Source organism: Meriones unguiculatus, chromosome 4, assembly GCF_030254825.1.
Source record: "Meriones unguiculatus strain TT.TT164.6M chromosome 4, Bangor_MerUng_6.1, whole genome shotgun sequence".
Taxonomy (NCBI): domain Eukaryota; kingdom Metazoa; phylum Chordata; class Mammalia; order Rodentia; family Muridae; genus Meriones; species Meriones unguiculatus.
The window spans coordinates 135,200,189-135,217,497 of record NC_083352.1 but is presented as its reverse complement, the minus strand read 5'-3'; the positions used below and the strand labels follow the sequence as shown (position 1 = coordinate 135,217,497).

General features: G+C 42.0%; 1 protein-coding gene across 7 annotated transcripts in view; it reads right to left on the bottom strand.

Annotated features, from left to right (window-relative positions):
• Kif16b (kinesin family member 16B) overlaps window positions 1-17,309 on the bottom strand; it is a 284,103-nt gene that overhangs the window by 73,572 nt on the left and 193,222 nt on the right. For 4 of the 7 annotated variants that reach the window (XM_060383153.1, XM_060383155.1, XM_060383154.1 and 1 more), the window contains 3 exons: window positions 15,457-15,553; window positions 14,203-14,253; window positions 10,590-12,963 (listed from right to left, as the gene is read on the bottom strand). In XM_060383153.1, coding sequence (XP_060239136.1) covers window positions 10,879-12,963; window positions 14,203-14,253; window positions 15,457-15,553 — 2,233 coding nt within the window. In that variant the 3' untranslated portion in view covers window positions 10,590-10,878. Of the gene's footprint in view, window positions 1-66; window positions 190-10,589; window positions 12,964-14,202; window positions 14,254-15,456; window positions 15,554-17,309 lie in introns of those variants that run through there. The other 3 variants (XM_060383160.1, XM_060383157.1, XM_060383159.1) reach the window with 1 other exon arrangement.

Genomic DNA, 17,309 nt, shown 5'->3' with positions numbered 1-17,309 from the left:
CACCGAGGAAGTACCACAGAGTTTTCAGCCTCTGTTCTTCCAGAGGGATGATGAAGGAACACTTACCTTGACTTCAAACTCGAAGTGTTCATCCTTCCCTTGACCGCACAGGACATAGCGGGGAATACTAATCTTAATGGGGTCCTTCAGGTCATCTGGATTCGCTCCCAAAGAGCGAGAATACAGCCGCTATCAAAGCACATCAGACAAGGAGAACAAAGAGAATGTAACATCACTGTGCTGCGGTGAATACTTGCTTGTGCAGAAGAGACAAAAACGTCTCAAGTAGAGAAAAGAGCATCAAACCAGAGCTTTATTTAGAGATATGATGGTTCCTTTTGAAAAAGACATGCTAAGCCTAACTCATAACAAAAGACCATTTCGGTAGGTATACCAGTCCAGAAAGTTAGGGCAAAAGCACTTCAAATTTTGCTTGGCTTTGAAGTTCCTTCCAATTTATAAGATCAAGTGAAAACAGGTTCAGATTACTTTCTAACTTTAAAAATCAGGTATATATATTGCAAAGTCTTTATCAACTAAACATATTTTTTTCTGTTACATATCTTCAGTTCATAAGCCCGCAAAAATTGGAGATTTTATTCAAATTCAATTCATCTTTAACATTGAGCCATTTTTTATAATGAAGTCACTTTAGTGTTGAAATCTGTGTAAACCATAATTAAGAAAAATCCCAAGTATTTTCTTTAGATTCAATTTGATTGATAATTGACTTGGCTGACAAGTATTTATGTTCTGGGTGGCAGGAAGCCAGAGGGGACAGAGGAAGATGCAGTATAAAAAGATTAATTTTTAAAATGAGTTTTTGAGTATAAATAGGAAGAATTCTCTGACAAATCATCATTTACATTAACCCAGGGCTTTAGAAAACATAAGACAATATGCTTTTGAAGCAGCTGCAGTAAAAAAAAAAAATAATTAATTAGATTTACACTCCTAGTTAACATTTGCTGAATACTTACCATACTCTGTGGGTGTGGTAACCAGTTACTATGCATTAATTCTATCAAGCTTCATGAGGTCCCCATGAGGGGCAAACCATTGTGAACCCTATCTATCAAATGAGAATCTAACTATGGGACAACCTCACTCTATGAAGCAAGTGGCAGGGCATGAACTTTACACTAGTACATTATTCTGATACTAAATTTTAAAGTGAGGCTATTTATAAAAAAATAAATAAATGGGGTTAACAAGTGCATTGTGTGTGCACAGATTAAGGTGTTAGGAATCCCATAAATCTGTAATAAAAATCAATTTTTGACCAAAAAGAATCCAGTGAGCAAAACATAGCAGTTTTCCCAGGAAGAAAGGGGGACCTGGGATCAAGTCAGGTACTTGAATGTTTGGTCCTACCTGACTGCCTGAGCGACAGCTCAGACTACAGGGTGTCACAGAGATGGGTAATTTCTGATTGTACCTTCTGGTGCAGATGACAGCGTCAATATTCGGCAGTGTTTGAAGTTACCAACACCTTTTAACAGCATCATGATTTTTCCCTGGTGGTTGGTCATCCAGAACAAGAACCACCATTTGCCACATGGCATATCTAATTATCTGTCGTTGATGTCAAAAACCAAAATGGAAATGCTTATAGGTGTTTTTTAATATGAGCTCTGCTAATATGAGCTCTGCTAATTCACTGACAGTCCACGTCTGAATTACTTTAAATATAGACCTTCCCTGACATATTGCATGTTTATAAATTTCTTTTTTCTTTTGGGTTTTGTTTTTATTTTTTTGTCAATTATTTTTTAGATTATTATTTTTTTTTACAATTTATTCATTTTATATCCTGATTGTAGGCCCCTCCCTCAGCTCCTCCCGGGCCCCACCCTCCCTTCCTCTACTCCCTAACCCCCTCCCTTAGTCCACTGAAAGAGGGAGTTCTCCTTCCATGCCATCTGACCCTAGCCTATCAAGTCTCATCAGGACTGGCTGGATCCTCTTCCTCTGTGGCCACATAAGACCACATTGCCAGGGGTAATTGATCAAAGAGCAGGCAATTGAGTTCATGAGAGAGGCAATCCCTGGTCCCCTTACTTGGGCACCCACACGGAGACTAAGCTGCCAATTGGCTACATGTGAGTAGGGGGTCTAGGTCCTCCCCATGCATGGTCCTTGGGTTGGTGCATCAGTCTCTGCAGGCCCTCCTAGACCCAGATTTTTTGGCTTTGTTGGTCTCCTTGTGGAGTTCCTGTCCCCTCTGGGTACTTCTACCTCCTCCCCCTTCCATACGACTCCCTGTGCTCTGCCCAAAGTTTGGCTATTGGTTCTCTGCATCTGCTTCAACCTCCTGTTGTGTGGAGCCTTTCAGAGGGCCTCTATGGTAGGCTCCCATCCTATTTCCTCTCTTCCACTGCTTCTGGTGTCTATCCTGTTTGCCATTCTGAATGAGATTTAAGCATCTTCCCTAGGGTCCTACTGATTGTTTAGCTTCTTTGGGACTATAGATTTTAGTATGGTTATCCTATATTATATGGCTAAGTGGGTATAGAATGGATACAGAAATTGTGGCACATTTATAAATGGACTACTACTCAGCTATTTAAAACAAGAAAATTATGAAATTTGCAGGCAAATGGATGGAACTAGAAAAGATCATCCTGAGTGAGGTAACCCAGAACCAGAAAGACATGTAGGGTAGATAGTCACTTATAAGTGAATATTAGTCATGTTTATCAATTAAAGATAAAAAGGGGAAAAAGAATTTGGCTGGTAGATTTTAGCATCATGCTTATAAACAATAGCTCACACCTACATATGTCATTATTTAGCCATGAGGCTCCTGCTTTGTTTCCATTTATCCTTCTATGTTACACATAGTACCTAAACTTTCCAAGTAAAGGAATGCTATCTCTTCCACAGACCAAAATGCTGTCTTAGGATCGTGTTTATGCAATGTGTAGGCTGTGAACCATAGGCTGAGAGTTGCCTGTGCAGGTCACACTGGGCCTAGTGTTGTGGCATTCTGAGCAGTAACTAGTAGCTGTTAACCCTGCTGAAACTGGGGCCCCCTCACTTTACTGTAACACTTAGCCTCCTCTTTTTCTAGTTCAGTTTCAAAATGAGATCTAACTGCAACCCTAGAAGTCTACGTAGTCTATTCTGTGACTACTTCAATTTTCCGTCTCTAAGAATGCAGCTGTGAAATCAATTCCCAAAGCAAGCAAGGTAGCTTGAGGCTCTGGTCAGACATCCTCTCACAGAAAAAGACACAACACAACACAACACCACACCACACCATCTCCCTGATGCCTGACGATGCTCCAAGGTGTCTGAGAGGAGTGGGGATGCATTATGTGGACCAGTGGATCTGAAGTGTCTACATGACTCACATCAACTAGAACACTGTGCTGGCTAGTTTTACACCAAGTTGGCACAGCCAAGGTCATCTGAAAAGATGGAATTTTAATCAAGAAAACGCCCCAGGTATTGTGAAGCTCTAGGGAAGTCTCTGTTGTATTGTCCTGACTGACGATTGATATGGAGGGCCCAGCTCACCATAGTAATGCCACCACTGAGCTGATGGTTCTGGGTACTCTAAGAACTCTAAGGCTGATCAAGCCACACTGGGCAAGCCAGCAAGCAGTGCTCCTCGGTGGCTTCTGCCTCTAGCTTCTGGCCCTACCAGAGTTCCTGTCCTGAATTCTTTGAACAATGAACTACAAGTTTTAAGATGAAATGAACTCTTTGCTCCCTAGGCTTATTTTGTATTCTATCACAGCAACAGAAACTCTAAGATGCTTGCCTTTTCACACCTCCACCTGTATGCAGACTGTGATCAATGGTTTCTGACACTCATACAAGAGTGACCGATCACCAGGATAAGACAGTGGAGCACAGCAGATCCTTGGCTGGGAAGACAGATTATTCCTCTCCTCGTTTCTTACATGCTAGGGAGGAGAAATATTGCCAGGTTACTCCTATCATCCCCAAATACAGCTTACTTGGGTACAGTGTCAATTGCGCTGATTTTATGTGAAATATTAATGTATACAGAAAAAAATTACATCACAAGTGAGTATGGTTCTATGACCATACTACGCTGAATGGACCTGATCTTGTCAGAAGTGAGCAAGGTAGGGATCTGAAGATGTTTGAGCAAATGCATAACATACAGAGAAAAATAAAAAATGAACATGTTTCCACCAAGTCATTGCTGCAGGGTAGTTTTTTTTTTTTAATTTCCTTATGAAGTCAATTCCATGAGAAATGTACAATTCTCAGATACAGATGTGAAAGCTGCTTAACATTCTCCTAAAATATGTTAGTCTTGTACAGTAAAAATTAACATAATGTCTCATAAGTGTACTCTTGATCTGTATGTGGCTATATACTATATAAGTGGTTTTACCTTAGACATGGGCATATATCCTGAATCACACTGCATTGCATGGTTTATGCATGCATTTAAGTATCATGGCACTGTTCAGTTTAGAATCAGTCACTGTTTGTGCAATGGTCAAGACTCTAAAGACTCAGCAGAGAAGCTAGTGACACATCTGCACAAGAGGCAGAGAGATGAGAAAGCTTCTATGAGTGAGCAGCGGAGCCAGTGTGGGTGAACGTGCACGAGCCTGAAAATGCTCTGTGGAATGGTGCCATTTAGACATAAAAAGTCAAGAAAAGCCATGGAATTAGTAACTGGGATTACCTGCTTATAGATAAGAGATATTATCTTTAAAAATAAGAACATTTTTGTAGTTCCTGAAATATTACCTTGTATGTGTACAGAATAGTTTTTAAAAATTGTGCCTAACCCATGGAGGCTGAATAACAAGGAGGCACCATGGGGGTGGGATGCGTGGATCTCCCTGGGAAGGGGAAATAGAACAGGTACTGTGGGTGAACTGAGGGACGGGCACAAAAGGGATCAGGTGGGAAAAGGATGGAGGGAGAGAGAACTGGGAGAGACAACTGGAGTTGGGGGACAATGGAAACCCCCATGAATCTAGTAATGGGGGAATCCTAGTAATGGGAGATACAGAGCCTGAACCGGCCATCTCCCGTAACAGGCAAAGCTTCCAGTGGAGGTTTGGGACACTGCCCAGGCACAACATTTTTTCCCTACAATTTGTCCTGCCAGCATGATGTGGTGATGTGGTGGGTAAAGGTGGCACAGAAATTGTGGGAGTGGCCAACTATTGACTGGTCCGGCTAAAGGCCCATGCCATGAGAGGGAGCCCAGCCCTAATACTGCCTGGACCATAAACCAGAGGTTGAATGGCCCAGAGACCTAGGATAGAACCCAGTATGACTGGTTAAAAAAAAAAAAAAGTCAGTGAAATGATTCCTAATGCTGTTCTGCTCTACTCAGATTGGTGCTTAACCCAGCCATCATCAGAGAGGCTTCAGCCAGCAACTGATGGAAACAGATGCAGAGACCCACAGCACAACAACAGGCTGAGTTCAGGGGCTCCTGCTAAAGAAGGGGAGTAAGAGTCCTTACTAGGAGCTACAGGTGTCAAGTACACCACAAGCAAACCCACAGAATCAACACAGGAGCTCAAGAGACTGAACCAACATCCAGGGAGCCTGTATGGGTCTAACATAGGCTATGTATATGCATACACGTATGTAGTATATGTATATGATGTACATGTATATGAAGTCTATGTATATGTGTATGTATATGCTATATGTATGTATAGTCTATGCATATGTATGTATATGCTATAGTTGGGTAGCTTGGTATTTTTGCAGAACTCCTAACAGAGGCTGTTTCTGATGCTTTTGCCTGATTTTGGGACCCTTGTCTTCCTACTGGGTTGTCTTGTCCAGCCTTAATATCAGGGGAGGTGCCTAATCTTACTGTAACTTGCTATGCCATGTTTGGTTGGCATTCCTGGGAGGTTGGCCTTTTCTGAAGGAAAACAGAGGAGGAGTGGATTGGGAGAGAGGACAAAAGAGGGAGAAGGGAGGAGGTGGGGTGCAGAAGGAGGGAGAAGAAAGTGTGGGCAGGATGTAATAATGAGAGAATGAAAAAAAATTGTGCCTGAAACATAATCAGATCATCATGCAAAAGACACAAAGAAAAGTCAGGCTGCACTGTATATGCTTCGATTAGCATTTCCTCTTCCTGGTCAGGCTGTCTCCTTCAGAACAAGCACACTGAGGAAATGAACAGGAAGTGGCACTGGTATCCACCCGGCTCACTGTTGGCCATGCAAGGGCACTGCAAGGCCTAATTCTACAGGGAATCATCAGCACTCTCTAGTTATCAATTATGTAGCAGATGCTTAAATTCAGTTCACGCTTGACCAAGACAAGGTCAGCCTAAGAACTGTCATCCAATCTAGAGAGCACAATTAAGCTTTGCTTAAAAAACACAGGCAGATCAGTTTTTGTTTTTCCCCCTTTAAATCAGATTAAAGCCTGTTCTAATTTGAATCAGAATTACCAATTCTCCCATCTCCCTTCCCAGCAGAGCATATAATTCTAATTCCTCCTTTTCTAAAGTTTCACGTGCCAGCGTGACAATTCTAGTTGGCGTTGTTACACATCAGTCACTAGCTAAGCCCCAGCAACATGAAAACAGGGAACCCCTGGCAGAAACCAACCCATGACATTGCTGAAATGGAGGCAGGTTATAAGCAATTGGGAATAAAGAGTGTGAGAAGTGGGTAAGAGCATGACAAATGGCCAAGACAGGTCTACATTCACTCTAGAAGAAGCCTTCCTATGCCGGGAAGGAAACTGGCTTAATACCGTGCTATCTATCAAGGCTTAGGACACACAGCTCATTGAGATATTGCTAAGCCATGTGACCTACATGCAACAGCAATCACGTCTTAGTTCAAATCCCCAAATGTGAGATGAAGAATGACGACAGATTCTTACTTCCAGGAGCGTCATCTTGCGGATAAAGGGACATACAAGGAGCAGCTCCACACTCTGAATGCCACAGTGCACAGGGTGGTTGGAACTTTTACCACTATAATCCACTTTGGAAATAGAGAACTTTAAACAAACAAGAGGCAGAGTAACTATAAACAACAGCATTCCCTTACCATCCTTACAATGTAGCTTTCAGAAATGAGGAAGGTGAGCCCTGAAGAGGCTGGATGGCAGAGGTTTGGAAGCTGCTGTTCAAGAAGACTGTCAGGTGAGAAAACTGTTGGATGAAAATGCAGAGGAGATGGGGAGAGAACCTGAAGTCTGCAACACAATGCAAGCTCCAGAATGTACTTGCTTTGTTCCATTGCAGATGGGGCTTTGGTGGGGGCACGCTGAGAATGGACCATCTCGGGGAGGGTTAAGTGTGCAATGATACCAACAGAGGCCAGCAAGGCTGTTCTTGGGGACTTCCATCACCTCCATGATGGTGACTGGTACTGTACAGAAGTCAAAATGAGGCACAAGAGCGGAGCTCATGTAGATCTGTAGGCTTCAGCAGAGCCATTTCCATGGGCTTGCAAATTAGGAGTGACAAATAAAAGCTTTTTGTCTTACGCTACCATGGTAACTTCGAGTTGTTTGACTCTCAGCAACAGTGGATGGATAGAGGATTTTGTTTATTTGTTCATTCATTCATTCATTCATTCATTTGGTTTTTTTGAGACAGTGTTTTCCTGTATAGCCTTGGCTGTCCTGGACTCATTTGTAGACCAGGCTGGCCTCGAACACACAGAGATCCGCTTGCCTCTGCCTTCCTGAGTGCTGGGATTATAGGTGTGCACCATTGCACCTAGCAATAGAGCATTTTATACAACAAACATTTTGAAGAATGAAGATGCCTAAGCTACATTCTGTAGACTGTGTAACTACATTAATAAAATGACCTCACTAGAAAATAGGTAATCCAATAAAACAGCCTGAACATCAATGAACCATTAATAAAAGAGGTTCAGATATATTTGTCATATAGGGCATCTGAAAAAAAAAAAAACAGAATGTAAGAGCCATTTATTGTAATTATTACTGTTGACTTAAGCCCTTCCAGAGGGAAAGATGAATATTTTCTAAGAACTCAAACTTAAGAGACAAAGTGTTTCAAGATGTTTTACAAAAAAATCTAAATAAATTCATTCTGCCAAGTACAATTCTCAAACATGCAGTTGTAAACAAAATGAGTTTTAATCAAATTCAGATGAAATCACCCTTTCAAGTCCTCAAAGAAGTATTTGTCTAGAACATATCAGTGAGTTCCACAATGCAAGTGTTTATGCCTCTATTCCAACAACTTGAAACGCCAGAGCACCAAGTACATACAAACCCAACTCAGAAACTCCCTACAACTGAGCTTTTGCCTTGGCTGTAAACATTATATAGTCTCACACCTGCTCTAATGCAGGAGGAGGTGTCAGCGACAGGGAAGTCCTGAAAAAGGAGGCCATGGTAGACAACTGAGTAAGTCTGCTCTACAGGCTTCTGGAGTAATTATGACAACTTTTATTCCAATCATATAGAGCATATCAATAAAACTCTCACTCCCACAAACCACATTTTATCACAAGGCACAAAGTATGCGTAGGTGAAAGATGTGACAAGTAGGATTTCAAGTAAGACTTGCTGGAGGTGAATCCAATATATTGTGATATCTGGACAAAACAGTGTTTTCACTTAGGCTATTTGAACCATACAACTCACTCAAAACATGACAACAAATACGATTTTATATAATGCTTCTATTCGTTTAATGGTCCATATTGGAAAAAATACCCCTGTACTTTCTGTGTTTTGTATGTCAACTTGACACAGGCTAGAGGTATCAGAGTGGAAGGAGCCTCAGTTGAGGTAATGCCTCTATGAGATCTATCTACAAGGCATTTTCTCAATTAGTGATAAATGGGGGAGGGCCCAGCCCACTGTGGGTGGTGCAATCCTCGGGTTCCGTAAGGATGCAGGCTGAGCAGGCCATGTGAAACAAGGTGAAACAAGCCATTAAGTACCACGCCACCATGGCTTCTGCATTAGCTTCTGACTCTTCCAGGTTCCAGCCTTGCTTGAAGTCCTGTCCTGACTTGCTCCAATGATGGACTATGATCTGGAAGTGCACGCTGAATAAACTCTTTCCTTCCTAACTTGCTTTCTTGTCACAGTATTTTTGTCATAGCAATAGAAACCCCAACTAAGACAAACCCTAAAGGCCATTATTTATATCCTGGTGGAATTATGGAAGTCTGTCTTGTTTTAGGTAGATCGTCTTTGTTAACATGACATATCACTTTTGTATTGATGCCTAGTCGTGATCATCACTTCCCTCTGCCAGCATCTTCATTTTATTCTCAGTTCTTCATGACTCTTAATTCTGCTTGTTTAATCAAAAGTAGACAACAAAAGAGTGAGGGGGCTATTTAATTAAAAGTAATGGAAATTCTATTAGCTGAAAAGTAAAAATTTAAAACAATAGTATCAATGAGCTATTAGAATACTATAATGGTACAATTCAGGATTCCTCCCCCCCGCCAAGATAGATGGTAATCTATAGCTAAAGTCAGGACAAATCCATGGTAGTAATTTTCACAATGTTTTCTATATAGTTAAGCCTTTGGGTGTATGGCAATGGATGAGGTATGTCTCCCCCAGAGGAGGGATGCACTGGAAGTGACAAAAGTACACTCCATCTCCAAATAAGAAAAGTCAGTTGCCTTGAAAAACAATATGCCTGGCATTGGTCCACAGAAAACAAAGTTGCTAGCTAACTACACAATGCCAGTTCTGTGCTTTGCTATTCGTTTCCCCAGAATCTCAACAGAGGAAAACGTAGAGACACTTGAATAGCTTGTCTTCTCTGCTGGCAACTCTGATGGAAAGCAGATGGTAAGTTTCTGGGCGGGTTAGGTTTTTACTTCTCCCCATCTTCAGCTGGTAACAGAAAAAAGAGCCCACACTGTACATTAGCCAAAAATGTGACCAGAACAGAAAGGCACTTCCAAGCCAAAACTAAAATGAGTGGTTTAATGAGAGCAGGGACTCACTCGGCTGCACACAGTGTGCTGAGCCTGCACCCCTCTGAGAGGGAGGTGAGGGAGTGGAGAGAAGAGGCATTATTTCCCTGCTCTTGAGACTCTGGGACCTAGCGGACACGCATCCAAGAGAAAGGAGAGCAGCAGCTCGGTAACTGGGTGGTATAAGCTAAGGCTAACCATGTTTTCCGACCGCTCACAGGATCGCCACACAGAAGTAAATGAAGAATGGGGCAAGGCTGGGCAGTTGCGAACACACCTCAGGCTTAGCAGGCCTGAGACGTGGCTAGTCAATGGGCAGGAAGGATGGAAGACACAGGAGGAAGCTGCATGTCATCCAAGGCAGCAATAGATTTGACAGGACAGCAGCAATAAGCCATAACAGTGTTACAAGACAAAGAGCTTTACCAGGATAAAAATATGAAAGTTCTGAAACAAAAGATGGTGGTAAAATTTATATGTGGGGCATGGATTTGGAAAGTTATAGAAAGCAGTGTTGTGCTCAGCCACACAGCTGTGCTACTTGTGGCCAGAGTGGAGGGTGTCGACGCAGGTCAATGTTAGATTGGGCACCTTTCCAGTCTGCACAAATTAGTCCACCGGATGCCAGCAGGCACCACCAGATTCCAAGCCACTGTGCCATAAACAAACACTAAGCCAAGCAGTCAGAATGCTTTAATCACTTCACCAATAATTGGGTAGATCCAAATTTACAATCTGAGCTTCAAGACAATGAAGCAGGTGGCAATACAGATATTTTTCCAGTTCTCTGCTATCAGTTATTTTCACTTTGCTTTACTCAAAATATTTACACTTTTCAATTTTAAAGTCCTACTTCATTCCCATTAGATTAACTACAGTGAGATAATCATATTTTTGATGGTTTTCATAAGGTTCATTTTATTAAAGGTCTAAGAGAAAATGCTCTGTATATTTAAAAGTCTTCTCCCTAGAGGCTTGTTAAGTATGAGATCAGCCAAAGAGCCTCATCCTGAGAATTGAAAGTGAGTTTCCAGACATCACGTGCCTGGTTCTGCCCAGCCTGAAGACACAATGGGGTGAGCATCTGGGTACCTGAGGCAACTTGACAATGTTCAGGTAGACCACTTCCTGTGTTTAGGGGAAGCCCGTGTTTCCTTACGAAGACCAGCTCTAACGTCGACACTTTGTCCTTCTCTGGAACAATGACACATCTGAATTCACTCAGAGCTTTGCATGTGATCAATTCAAACCGCCCATGTGGAGGAAGTGTGTTTAGAGAGCCAGTGTGGGGGAAAAACACGTGATCCTCCATCAAGAGTGCCATATGTGTATTCAGAAGGACGAATGATTGACAGGGCGCACAACCAGCCTCACTCTCCAGTTTGACTGTGGTATACAGCAGTAACTGAACTTCAGCCAGAGAAGGGACGCTGGCCTCCATATTTCCATGAAGAAAGTAAACCATATCTACCAAGGTTGTCTGGAAATTGCAAGACAACTGAACTCCATTTGCCAAAGCTAAAACAGGGATTTCAGCTTTCAAGTCAAGAGAGAGCTGAACCAGATCCTGCTGGAGCAAAGGGTGGCTTGCGTAGGAGGCAGCTTCATACCCAGCCATCAGCACACCCAGGAGGTCCTGGCAGAGCTGCTGAGACAGGCTTTTGTTATAAGTGAGCACAGTAAGCAAGTGGTCCTGTGTGGAGCCCAGTAATCGAATGCTCTGTCCACCAAAGCCGACCTGAATCTCCTGCAGTGCAGAGAGAGGGAGAACATGAAAAATGCTCATGGGGCCTGGGCAGTTATCTAACAGGACAAGAGCATACAGAGATGAAGGCAGCAGGAGCAAACATGCAGCCTGAGGGTCGGGATGGGTGCAGTTAGCAACTGCAAGCCAGTAAATGCTTTTAACTGCCTTCACTGTACGCACATGCTCTGGCAGGGAACACATCGCATGCTCAAGGAGGTCTGTGAGAGTGCACCCTTGAAGCTTCAACATTTGCTCTGGGAATGATATAAGGGTCTGCTTAAATGCAGTGATCTTCCCGGCATCTTCATCATCAAGACGGAAAACTGAACTTGGCCAGGAACCTGGTGAACCTGTAGATGTGAAGGCCACATTTGTGAAAGATGCCTTGTTCTTGACTGACATTGGGCTCCCTCCATCTTCACTGCTGAAGCTGCCACTCTGAGTTTCAGGAAGAAGAGGAGGGCCTGATGGCACCATGAGTGACCTCAAGGGCAGGGGTAGGGGTAAGTGCCCCAGTAATGGCTGGCCTCTGATGAAGGTTGTCACATGGGAGGCCAGCCCACCAGGGTCACACATACTCCCAACGTGCTTGGCTTGGCTCATTACCTTTGTCCCAGCCTGCATCAGGTGGCCACTGGTGCCTTTATACAACTCTGAGAACTTGTGGTAAAAATATCCCAGTCGCTTCTTTGCTTCTGTCTGGACACTGACTAGGGGAGCTAGAAAGCCAGTATTTCCCATAGCTAGCTCTTTCTCATTTTGTTGCTCACCACACAGTGTGGGAGCTGATGCGCTCTGAGGAGAGCTGCCAGTGGGATGCTCCTTTTGAGAAATGCTTTCAGAGAGAACAAAGCACAGAACCCTGCTTTGCGCCGCTTGCTGGCGTCCTCTGTTTATTGGCACTTGCTGGGACATGTGTTGCAGCAATGTCCAGCTGGCCTCCTTTCCCCAGCTTTGCTTCCCTTCATGAGTCATCAGCTCACTGACATTTTCTGATTCACCCTGAGAATTCTGTCCACTTCTGTTAAGAAAAATGATTTCAGGCAGTGGTTCAATGTGGCTAGAGCTCTCAGGGTAACAGTGCTGGTCACCCAGATTATTCAGCGCCTCAGGCCCTGAGGACAGAACCATTATCTCTTGGGAGGTCATGGAGAAAGCTGTGGGGAGTGAGGTGCTCCGTGAGATGGGTTGGCTCCAGTGGCTTCTCGAATACACCTCAGTCTCTTCCCTAAGGATGACGGAAGAGTCAGTGGCATCTTGAGGCTGGAGTGGGATAACACACTGTGCAGAGCAAGGCAGCCTTTTCTGTTTAGGATGTCAAAAGAGGTTGAAATGGGGGTGTGCTGTGATGTTCTCAGATTCTTTTGCACGTGCTGAGTGCCATAGCCATTGGTTTCATTGGAGTAGATTAATTGAGGAGTGAGATAGAAAGCCTAAGTCATTTGCGTTGATTAATATATGATTTAAGAACAGATGATTGATTCATATATACATAGAACATGGATTTCCGAGTTTCATAGTCTAACAAATCACTGGGTATTTGAGGACACACTCTGTAGGATTAGTCCACAGTATCCATTTCTTGGTCTGTGATTGCTTTTCTCTGAGGTACATCCACAAACTTCCGAGTCAGTGTTTAAAACATCAGTGTGAACTGCACAACCGTGTGTGCAAGCATGTCCATCCAAGTCACACTGCTCTCTTTATTTTTGGTTCACTTCACGTGAATCTTAATCCTGTTCTCCCTAATTAGAATACCATCGCTGATGCCTACAAACCTTCACTAAGGAAGGCATGTTGCATGCCTAGAATTTGTCAGGTACCATGGAAACAAAGAAATGTAAGGCAGCTTCCTCCTATGCAGAGGTACCTGCTAGGAAAAGGACGTCCAGAGGAGGCTCCTGTCATTACTGGTTGACAAGGAGAAGTGGGTGTGGCCCAAATAAGTCAAGAAACTACGAACACCCACCCTTTTGCTCCATGTTCTGGAATAGACAGTAGATACTGGTTGCAAGATTTCGATCACCTAGCACTGATGAAAAGTACGTGGGCTACATGAAAAGGACATACCCTTTGGCGGAAGAAAACACAAGTGAATCTTATCAACTGTATGTTCTAATAGCATATGTCCCAAGAGATAAGACAAGCTGATTGGTCAAGAGTTTCCTTTGTACTACTGCCAACTCAGATATAAAAGGAACAGGTTTTAAAAAACATTAAGATGCTTTCAGTTTCATTTCCAATCGCCCCCTATCTGATCCTGATTATATAATTCTGTCCTTTCAGTGCAGACCAAGGGAAGGAATACTGTTGCTAATGAGAAACTGGGCATAGCTACAGGACAGTCAAAGAAAGCCAAAGCACTTTTAGGCCTGCAGGATTCCCTTTAATGTTACATCTATATAATAGTTTGCCTTCTCTATCAGCCATTAATCTCACTGGGACTTCAAAATTCTAATTATGCAACTAAGCATTAAGAAAATTTAATCACACAAGCATGCCATAATTTAAGCAACCCCATCAATCTGAGAAATCATTACCTACCTCATACTTTAGCTTACGTTGAGTGGCGCCATTGTGAAGTTCCTCATTACTCTGAAAAGAAAAGAAAGCCTTCTGTATTAAATTATAGCATGCTCATAGATGGGAGGAAAAAAAAATCTGATTCCATTACAAGTATTTATGGGAACAAAATTGTAAAGAAACATACTTGTCATTCAAAACTGACAACCTTTCCACAGGATTTACATTCCCAAAATAAACATGTCTCTCACCGATTTATGTGTGGGACAGAGAACTGAACCAGTGACTTCTAATGTTAAGTTTAAACAGCAAAGTTACACTCAAGATTTCCTTGGGACGTTGTTTAGCCTGGAAGTTATGGAATTCAGTTAGACAGTGTCTCAAGAAAAAAAAAAATCTACAATACAGGTCTCATCAGACTCAGAGGCTCTGCTTCTGAGGGTATCACAGCAGTCAGAGTCTCCAAGGACGAAGAAACCCACAAGACCATGGATACGCAGCGCTGCTCATCACAGGCACATTAGGAAATCGGAGAGGTTTCCAGCAATGGGGGACGGATAAAGAACATGTGATATAGAAAACAGATATATTGCATGGAGTTTCATTCAGCCATAAAGAAAAGCAAAACTGGGTCAATTACAAGGAAATGGATGGAATAGATCATCCCATTACACAAAACAATCCAGATTTAAAAGGAGAGGTATAGAGTCTTTTCTCTCAAATGAGCAATTTCAAAAACAAAACAAATCAAATAAACACTAAACAGTCTCAGGGTATAAAAACAAAAAGAAATGCAAAGTGAAGGATGTGGATGGAGACAAAGGGGAGGGAATGAAAAGAGGTTTATGGTATAATACAACCAAATTATCTTGTATGTATGGACAAAAGCCCATTGCTTGGTAAGATTCATTTATGCTAATGCAAAAGAAAGGAACTGTTTGATAAGCATCACCTTACAAAAGTATAAATCTTCTCAAGTAGAAAAGTATTATCTACTAGGAATAATTTACAAAGGAAATTACATATTATAGGAATTGGTTTTATTTAGGGAGAAAACAGAATCAAAGTAAATATGAATTGTAAGAACCTTAGCATGTGTAATTGATGAATGTTTCCTCAATTAAAAATTGTAAAATAAGCTACTCTTTGATTAATTCCACCTGAAAACTACTCAGCTCCAGCCAATAAACTCTTGGTGGTCTTTCTGGAGCACTGTACACCTGGGTTTTCACTAAGCAGCAGTAATGACCGTATCACCTGGCTCTTTCAGCTCACCTTCATCACATCAGCAGATGCATGGCTGGCGTCACCAACTGCCCTGTGCAAATCATGAAGGCGTCTTTGGACTTCTTCTTCAATGTAAGCACTGATCCTGAAAACCATGGAAATGGGACACCTTTGAATACATCTAACTGCTACACAAGGCCACTTATGTGTGTCTTCTGGATGCCCTATACAATATGAGTGTTTCATTCCGAAGGCCATGTATGTACATCTAGGATCAAAATAGAGATCACTATGCTAAGTCAAACAGTACAACTCTGAAAGAGGTACCATGCATACAATTTAGAAAAGCTCAAAACGCAAAGCCCTCTCAGGACTTGAAAATTCTGATATTTGTTTTATTTATTCCATACAAATAAAATTTGGAATTCTCAGCAATATTTTTTCTTCCTAAGAAATCTGGTGTTATGCATTTACCCTCTGATCTTTCTCCAAGTGATATGGAATTGGGTAAATAAAGAAGAGGACACTGAAACTGAATGGTAAATGAGATGCTCCATCAAAACCTTCTCTGGATCTTATGAGCACAAAACATTGCAGGATAATGGCAAATCAAACCCATGTCAGAAACACAAGTCAGAAGCTCTGTGCTCACAGATTCCACTTTAAGACAGACCACTAGTTTTCCTCCTTTGGAAAATGAAGACATAAATGATAGTTAATTCTTACGCACAAGGGCATTTATGATGATTACTAAAATATAAAAGCTGAAATTCAATTTCCACCAATGAAAAGAGGTATTCATACTCTACGAATACTGATATGAATATCCAAAACAGTGTTGCACTCTCTTGTCCATCCAAGTAGCTTATCTCCATCTCGCCATAGGGACCACATTGAAAGGTTTCTACCATGTGGACTGCTTAGAATAGGATAATACAGAACGGAAAATAGAAACTATTGACTTATAAAGCAGGTGTTAACTAATATCTGCTGCCTCATAGGAGGTATCTGAATCAGTATTAAATCTATTCACCAGCCGTGGTCATCAGGTTGTATTCAGTACAATCTCTGGTATCCAGGGGAAACCAAGTCAAGGGGAATAATAGAATACAAGAGATCCATTAAGGAAAGTGAGAAAACAGGGGGCTCTTTAGGCAAAGTGGAGAAAAGCAACTGCAGAAGGAGGAGACAGCTAGGTAAAATATCAATAAGAATATCTAAAAAAAAGGCCTATATATCATACTGTTAACTATTTAACTAAAATAAATCCATAATACAGATAATTCTGTGTATAAATATACATATAGGTTCAATGAACTTTTATCACCTGGGTTGATAGTATTCCTTCCAAGAGCCAAGACCACCTAACCAAACCCCAATAGCAGACATGAGATGTTCTCATTTGAGGTGCTGCCAGGGCTATCCAAGAGACTCCCCAAGCATACAGCCTACTGCCGCTGTCCTTGGTGGCCTTTCAGAGATGGAATGTAAGTCCCTATTGCTGAAGACACCATATACTTCTTAAACAGATCTCAGAGACCCCTGAGCTGGAACCGACATGAATGCCCCTTCCTGAGAACTAGCTTTGATGGTACTAGAAGGCAACATACAAAAGAGGGAGGCAACCTCTATAACCAACTATGATGCCTATGAGCCACAATGGTGAACCAGAATTGCACTATAACCCTAAAGGTACAGCAGTGGCACACATATTTGGAGGTAACCTACCTAGTTAACTGTTTAGTGCCAGTGAAGTCATGGTTATTGGAGAAAAATGTATAACCACTAACTTACTAAACTAGCACAATCTCTAAATATTTAAACACAGATAAGTGAAGACTTCACCTCACCAACAAACCTTCTCTTTGCAACAGATGGGGACCATTACAGAAAAAAACACA